We start from the raw sequence: 9390 nt of genomic DNA, 5'->3' as shown, positions 1-9390 counted from the left end.
CCAGTCTAAAATCAGCTGAATCTGATGTGGGCATGCCATGTGTTGGCAGGGTGATATCGAAATCCTTCCAACACACTTTTCCAAATGACTGTAAGTGGCTGTCTGCCTGCTGTCATGCCAGCTTTTGTGGCCAGCGCGATCTCAGCTGGATCGGACCCAGGACATCTGTAGGACTGAACTGTGATATTTATGGGGAAAAAAAATTATCCTTTTGAAGACCCCAGTGAATAATTAAAATAAGTAAAAGTGGGTTTTTTTGCTCATATGACGCCGCGTATGTGCCCAGAACATATTTGGGTCAGGCTGGAGCTGACTGAATTTGATACAGGACATCCCTGTCTGTATGAGCGCAGCCTGATATTTGTGGCCAAACTCATTTAACCCTTTGAATGCACACATTTCTCATTCAAATCAGTAAAATGTGTCTATTTGCCCATTTTGGTCCCAGATGTGATGCCCAAAATTCAGTTGAGACGGTCTGGAGCGCACTCAGCTTGATGCGGTGCCTCCCTGTCTGTGGGTTGGCAGCCTCACTTCAGAGGCTCAAAGTCATTTAACCCTTTGAATTCACTGTTGTTAAAATCAATTGCTGCCTGCCTAATTTGGTGCCAGCTTTTATACCCAAATCTCATTTGGACCTGCCTGGAATCAATTCAGTTTCATACGAGGCACCCTTCTTTGTGTGCTGGGGGTGCACTGTGAATAGCCCAAAGTCATTAACCCTTTATATAACACTTGGGTATCCTCCTTTGATTCCTACATTTATGGTAATTGTCTATGATCTGTAGCTGTTTTCAACAAGTGCTTACACCTTCGGGCACTTCACTGCAATTTATTTAATTAATTAATAGACTAGTGAAAAGAAAACAAACTATATATATATATATATATATATATACACACACACACACACCATATACTGTATATATATGTGTGTGTGTGCGTGTGGTTGTGCGTGTGTTTTGTGATTATACATTTAATATATAAAGCTGAGCGTATGTGTGTATGTTTGTATGTCCGCTAAAGGAATCCGCACCGTCGCATTTACAATCACGAAAGTTTGCACAGACTCCTCATGTGACTCAGGTAACATCATAGACTATATTTGGAGTGAAAAAAGTAACCCCACACTTTACAGTTATTCGCCAAAAAACCTGCTTACATTAAAGTCAATGGAGCTGGGAGCTACAGGTTGCTATAGGCAACGAAGGACATTCTTAGTATAAGAGCTTCATATCAGTAGAGGCAGACACACAGAGACAGACACACACAGAGGCAGACAGAGACATGCAGAGACAAACAGAGACACAAACGCACAGAGACAGAAATACAGACACACAGAGATACAGAGAGACACACATAGATAGAAACACACAGACAGACACACAGAGACACAAACACAGAAACACACAGTGACACACACTGAGAGAGACTCACAGACACAAAGACAGAGACACACAGAGACAGACAAGCACACAGACAGAGACACACAGAGACAGACAGAGACACACAGAGAAAGACATAGAGACACACAGACACACACAGAGACACACAGAGAGACACAAAGACAGAGACAGACTTTGACAGAGACACACAGACACACACACAGAGACACACACAGGAACACACACAGAGACACACACAGTGACTGATAAGGAGGCACACAGCGACTGACACAGAGACTGAAACACAGAGACAGAGCCACACAGAGACACACAGAAACAGATACACAAAGACACAGAGACAGAGACACACAGACAGAGACACACAGAAAGAGACAGAGACACGCACAGACACAGAGAGAGACACACACAGACAGAAAGTGAGACACACAGATAGAGAGGGAGAAACACAGACAGAGAGGGTGACACATAGAGAGTGACACACAGAGAGGGTGACACACAGAGAGGGTGACACACAGAGAGGGAGACACACAGAGAGGGAGACACACAGACAGAGACACACAGACAGACAGAGGGAGACAGACAGACAGAGGGAGACAGACAGAGAGGGAGACAGATAGTCAGAGAGGGAGACAGACAGAGAGAGAGGGAGAGAGAGGGAGTTGGAGAGTGAGAAAAACAGAGAGACAGTTACTATTCCAGGCAACGCCAGATTTTATATATATATATATATATATATATATATATATAGTAAAAAGAAAAATATATATGTGTGTGTGTGTGTGTGTGCACGTGTGTGTGTGTGTATACACGTGCATATGGCTATTAAATATATAGGCTAGTAAAAAGTAAAAAAAAATCATACAAAAATAAATATACTATATATATACTGTATATATATATATATATATATATATATATATATACATATGTATTAGACTAGTAAAAAAAAATACATATATGTATACATAGATATATACATACATATACTGTATGTATATATATATATATATATATATATATGTATATATATATATCCATATTATACGTATGTGTGTGTGTGTGTGTGTGTGTGTGTGTATTGCACACAAGAGGCTATCAATCTAACTTCGGCTCCTGAGCTCTGGCACTATTGTCCTGAAACTCAACAACTGCTGTAAAGACTATGTTCCACAAATGCTGGGGGTTGTAGTTCCTCAGGCTGCAATTGCAAGAGAACAAACAAGTGTAGAAATGTGTGTGAGTATTGTGGGAGGGAAGGCAGCTCCTATGCAAACAGCTGGGCCAGCAACACCTTATAGGAGGGTCCTATAGACCAGGGGGAGGGCAGCAGCATCAGGGCTTCCTAAACTGCTGTCTGTATAGTGTATAAGTGGCGGCACTGCGAGCAGCACAGCACTGAAGAGGAGGAGGAGGAGGAGGGCTGCATCTGCAGAGATTCCCAGCATCTGAGCGAGGATTACTGGAGGGCGCTGCTATCCTGGAATACTTTTTCCCAGCGGAGGTCCCTGTGTCCCCCGGAGCTGATGGGCAGCGCTGGGGCATCCTGGCTCATCTGCTAGGAGTGAATGAGGACTCCTGAGACATGAGCAGAAGCTCGGATCTCTGATATAATATGGTGCTAACAGCCCTGATCCCATATGGGTTTGGCCATTTGAAGGATTGTGACATTATGAAGGATTCCACTGGGGACAAGAAGTGACAGGTGGGCACTGCCAGCACCCACTGTCTGGACATATAACCACATTCCGTCTTGTCTTGCTGCAGCTGACTGCACATTTCCTCCAAGAAGTTACAAGACAGGAGTTGAGTCTTACGACTCCTTCATTCCCAGCCGCAGATGCCTGAACCTGACTTCTTCTGTGTTATGAACCAGTAATGGAAATAAACATTAATCACGCTTACATAGCTCTGGAGGTGATCATTGCTGTGCTGTCCATCGCGGGGAACGTCCTGGTCTGCTGGGCAGTGGCCATTAACAGCACTCTGAAGAATGCCACCAACTATTTCCTTGTGTCTCTAGCAGTGGCTGACATAGCAGTGGGTCTTCTTGCCATCCCCTTTGCTATTACCATCAGCATTGGCTTACAGACTGATTTCCACAGTTGCTTGTTCCTTGCCTGCTTTGTGCTAGTACTAACCCAAAGTTCCATTTTCAGTCTGCTGGCTGTGGCTATAGACAGGTACCTGGCCATCAAGATCCCTCTCAGGTAAGACACACCTGGACAGTGACACACAAGATCAAAGTTTGTTGTGTATTTTTAACCTTTTATTATGTTTGCATAATTAAGATTGGGAAGACCATTAACTAAAATGATAAAGTAATTATGGACAATGGACCAGTTACATCAAACACTGGTGTATTGATACATACAGTACCTATAGCCATAACCCTAATCTCTGTGGTATAGGAGCGATCACAGACAATCAGCTAAAAAAAAACCTTCCAATCATAAAAAATAAACATGTCAGATTCTCATTCATCCTTGATCATGAGTTAGACCATAATGAAATAATGGTCGTGCATATTTTATTGAGAATCAATATTAATAGAATTGTTTACATTGCTCCAATTAACTGCTTTGTTTGTGACATATATAGATGTCAACAAATATAGATCTGGGTCTGAAAAACCTAAAAAATAATTTTATATATATATATATATATATATATGTATATATATGTATATATGTATACAATATATATTGTATTATTGTATATATTGTATATTGTGTGTGTGTATATATATATATATATGCTGTATATGTGTGTGTGTGTATATATTTATTTATTTGTATATATTATATATATATATATATATATATATATATACATACACACACATATATCATATATATATATATATATATATATATATATATACATATATATATATATATATCATATAAGTCTGTATGTATGTGTATACACATATATATGTATAAATACATTCTTACATGACAATTGTATATGTATATACTGTATTTATATATGTATATACACACACATTATATATATATATATATATCTCTATATGTATATATAACTTTTAAAAAAAGTTTTTTAGAAGACTGTCATTCCTATTCATCAGCAAATAGAAGTGGCTGTTATGTTTTTTATTTATTAATCAACTGGGCTACCTTTACTTGGGAGAATTAAGTTTACATTTATGCTATGAGAGTTTAATTTGGTGTCTCGGAAGTAAAACTGGGCATAGCAAATACAAGTACATAGGGGCATAGTTCTCCAAATCCAATAGAAGACCACACAGTCAGGACCCCACCAGTTAAAGACTGATCATAGATTTATGATCTATTCTTTTGGTTTGATTATGCTTTTATGGTAAATTACCATGATGTTTGGTCGTTAGGTCCTCACTTGGTTGTTTCTGTAACTCCCAAAGACTTGTACACAGAGAGCTGTGAGTATATACCTGCCGCTTCTCCATTCATTCTCCTCTTGCCACCACACAAACTACCCATAATCCCAATAGGATCGTACTTATCAAAACATTCATGACATAAGATGTGGCTGTGCGTAAATGTCTAACATGGAAAACCTCTTTAATTATAAGTGGTGGTCAAACCATGGAACTTTTAATTGTCAATGGGTATTCTTAAGAGTTTCCAAGAATTAAGTTCTTCCTTATATTACTTTAGTCCCTAAGAAAAGAACTTATGAGAAACATTTACCTGTTAAAAGGGGTTGTCCACTACTTTTACATTGATAGTTTATCTTTAGGATAGGTCATCAATGTCTGATCGGCTGGCATCTGACACCGGGAACCACCTCTGATCAGCTGTTCTCGGTGTCGGTGGCGGTAGCTTGTGGAGCGAAATGCGTAGTCTGGAGCTTCTCCGTCTACTGATAATGGCCGTGGCCGAGTACTGCGCATCCGCATCGTATGGATTTGAATGGGCGGTGGATGTGCAGTACTGATCGCGGCCACTATCCAAAGACGAAGCAGATGTGGAGCTGAGCATTTCCTGCTGCCACAACCAACACCAAGAACAGCTGATCAGCGGAGGTGCAGGGTCTTGGACATCGGTTGATCAGACATTGATGACCTATCCTAAGGAGAGGCCATCAATGTAAAAGTAGTGACCAAACGCTTTAATTTACCCACATTGTATTGCAGACACATAAGTAATTACATGATGAATTACAGAACACAATTCAATTTAATTTCTATAAATGCTGAGAAAGACCCCGTAAACCGCATTGTAGTCTTAAATTTAATGAATTTTACTTTTAAAGATAAAGAGTCTGATTTCAAAGATTTTTCTCCAGAATTTTGTTATAAAACACCTTGAAACATTCTCAATTTTGAACAAAAATGTGCAACTTTTGTCGTTTTACGCAAGTCCCCGGTCAACTGTGCCAAAGTGGGTAGAGTAGAATGGCAAAGCCATCCCATCAAATTTATCATTTATGGTACTAAAGTGGCATAAATGACACCAGAAATATACGCCAACCCCTGGCTGGAACTGGAATAACATTTACATCCAAAGATGTAAGATGCACCTAATTCATTAAGAGGTGCGCGCGTACTCCACCTCTGCACTTATGAGGACTGGTATCCGAAAGGTTAGTATTAACAAATCGGTGCCGATATCTATTAAAGATGTCACAAATGTTAATAAAATAATAACTAAAAGACTAAGTGATAAAGCAATATATACTGTGATATAGGAAGGTTTTACTAGTTAATCCAAACTTTGGAGCATCATATACAAAAATATGGTGCATTGACTATTTCTAAATGTACATAATGAAACCATTTGGAAAGAAATGGCTAAAATTGCATTGAAAAGTGGTTTTCTCAAAGGAGATTAATAATGTATAGAGTGTATGGTGGAAGGGAAAATCTCTCTGAGGAACATGGTGTAAGGTTGGACTTTTGGACGTATTAGTTATATATATATATATATATATATATATATATACACATTTATTTTTTTCTATATATATATATATATATATATATATATATATATATATTATATATATATATATATATATATATATATATATATATATAAATAAATAAATAATATAAATACTAAAGGACATGTGGACATGTTACACCTACAATCTCTGAATAGACAGGCTTGTGAATATTAATATAAGCAGGTTGTGGCATCCTACCCGGAGGTGTGAAGCTGTGTATTTAATAAGAGGCGCACACCCACATCCATTCCTGACGCGTTCTGCAGCCTTGTACTCTAGATCATTAATCCAAGATGTATGGGCCAGTGATTGCAATGACAACACCATTCTACACTAATCACTAACAATCTAGAGACACACCGAGAGTCAACACACACAAGGTAGTAATTACAACCCATGAGTACACACTGGGCACTGCCCTTATACTGCTGGGATAATTACTGATGTAGTAGCATGGCCAAGCCTGGCTCTATAGGCGCTAATCTCTTCTCTTACACGTTTCTCCAGATATATGGTATATTAAGATGTGCTCAGAGATTTGTATTTACATACAGGGATATCGCTTTATTCCGATAGGTCACCATTTACTGTAGATGAGATGGGGGTCATAATCGACAGAAAATAATAATATCCAAAAAATTGAAATTTGATTTTTATGCACATTTTTGCGATGCGTCAGATCTTGGCAAATCTTGCTCCCCTTTTGCGGCAAACAAAAACACAGTGTTTTGCATTACCAGCAAAGGGAATGAGATTTTGTTTATTTTTTTTCTTGCATGTTTTAAATAGTTTCATATCTACAGCGTGTCAATTGAAATGTATGGGGAAAAAAGGATAAAAACACACAACACAAACGCTATTTTACGCAGCAGTTTTCCTGCCAAAACGCCACTATTTGCAGGAGAAAAATCTGCTGTAAATGCTGAATATGTGCACTTACCAATACAATATTACACATATCTAACATTTAATGTATAAAACAAGGGTAAATCCTCTTTAATCTGCATCATGGGAAGGCTCAGTTCAGCATTGCTTTATCTTATTGAAGGTGTTTTTCAAATATTTATCTTATGAGATGTCAATCTAATATGTAATAAAAGTTACAGAGATGATCCGACAGATGGGACCCCCCCATCAATAGTAAATATGGGGGTCCCTGTCTCCATGTCTGTTTGTAAATTTCTACAATGATTTTCAGAGCTCACTCACATCGGCGTATAACTCGCATGAGTGTTCAATTTTTGTTCTCCAATGTTATACTATGGGGCAGTGCCATCCAGCGCTTTATTCCACGTGTTAATTTGGAATGAGAAACAATTGCTGCATGCTGCATTTAGTAGTATATATCGGACGGCGCGCACCCATACAAGTCTATGGGTACCTGAAAACTTTGGACTGCACTTGGATGTCATCTGGGTGCAGTCCAATATACTCCGAGAAAGCTCCCTCTTCTCCACAACTTTTATCTGATTCTTGCGTGTGATAGAATCGGATCATATGAAAAGAACACTCCGCTCACGCTCGGGGGAGAGTTTGAGCCTAGCGTCGTTTGCATATTGCATCCGATTCTCTCGGAAGAGACAATTAATGCCAGTGTGAATGAGCCCTAATACAGAGGTAAATGCTGAGGACCCTTTTGTTTCTGACACTTGTCTGTAAACCATCATTAGTGTTACCTGGTATATATTACTGACTGTAATGACAGACACAACCCATGGACAGGTGCACATCGGTTTCTGGAAGGAGCCAGCCATGTTTCTCTAATTATGGACAGTCCATTTAATTATAAAGTATTGCTTCCTGTGACTCAGGCCTTCAGATTACCCCCTTACAAATAATCAATCTCAACCTTAAAATGTTCTTTACTACCTCAAGCAATAGGAAAAAATGTATTGATAAACACCATGTCAAATGTCATCACTAGACATAACAGTACAGGGGGCTTTACATGCAGCGATATCGCTAGCGATATTGCTGGTGAAAGCACCCGCCCCCGTCGTTTATGCGTCACGGGCAAATTGCTGCCCGTAGTGCACAAAATCGTTAGGAGCCGTCACACGGGACTTACCTGCCTAGCGACGTCGCTATTGCCGGTGAACCGCCTCCTTTCTAAGGGGGCGGTTCGTGCGGCTTCACTAAGCGGCCGCCCAATAGAAGCGGAGAGGCAGAGATGAGAGGCCGTAACATCCCGCCCACCTCCTTCCTTCCTCATTGCGGGCGGCCGCAGGTAAGCTGTAGTTCGTCGTTCCTGAGGTGTCACACGTAGCGATGTGTGCTGCCTCGGGAACGACGAACAACCGCCGTCCTGCAACAATCAACGATTTTTTGAAAATGAACTACGTGTCACACGCAACGACGTCGCTAACGATGTCGGATGTGCGTCACGGAATCCATGACCCCGGCGATATATCATTAGATACGTCGTTGCGTGTAACGGGGCCTTAAGGAAATCAAATCTGTGGTCTCCAACCAGAACTTTAGTAAAGATGCACTTTCTCTGGGCGATGGCCATGACCCTTGCTTCATAATCCTCATTTTTGAGTAGCACATGATTCCAAGGCATATGCTGCCGAGAACAATAACAATCTATTATATTACCAATCTTTTCGTGCATGTGAGGCTGAGTTCACATGTCCAGTAATCATCCTTTAGAAAGGATCCAGTAATCATCCTTTAGAAAGGATCCAGCAGAAATCTGTTCTGCAAACACAACTTTCTTATCCGTTTTGAAAAAAAATCAATTTTTGCAGGATCCGTTTTTGTTTTTTTTTACATTGGAGTCTATGCAAAACGGATCCTTTAACAGATTGCTATTTGGCCATTTGTTTTTTCTTGCATTTGCAAAGGATCCTTTTTTTTTCTTGCTAGATCAGTGTCAAATGGAAGATAGATAGCAATCCGTTAACAGATCCGTTTTCCATAGAGTCCAAAAATGGATCCTGCAAAAATCTATTTTTTCAAAATGGACAAGAAAGTTGTTTTTGCGGAGCTTTTTTGCCAATGGATCTCTGCTGGATCCATTCTAACGGATGATTAC

At 39.6% G+C, this 9390-nt stretch overlaps 1 protein-coding gene across 2 annotated transcripts in view; it reads left to right on the top strand.

Moving 5' to 3' along the window:
- The first annotated feature begins 2809 nt into the window (after positions 1-2809).
- ADORA2B (adenosine A2b receptor) overlaps positions 2810-9390 on the top strand; it is a 103980-nt gene continuing 97399 nt past the window's right edge. For both annotated transcript variants that reach the window (XR_012750426.1, XM_075335208.1), the window contains exon 1: positions 2810-3613. Coding sequence is in view for 1 of the 2 variants with exons in the window: in XM_075335208.1 (XP_075191323.1) it covers positions 3282-3613 (332 nt within the window). In the remaining variant the exon portion in view is untranslated. The remainder of the gene's footprint in view (positions 3614-9390) is intronic.

This window comes from Anomaloglossus baeobatrachus, chromosome 2 (genome assembly GCF_048569485.1).
Source record: "Anomaloglossus baeobatrachus isolate aAnoBae1 chromosome 2, aAnoBae1.hap1, whole genome shotgun sequence".
NCBI lineage: Eukaryota > Metazoa > Chordata > Amphibia > Anura > Aromobatidae > Anomaloglossus > Anomaloglossus baeobatrachus.
This window is presented reverse-complemented; position numbering and strand designations above follow the sequence as displayed.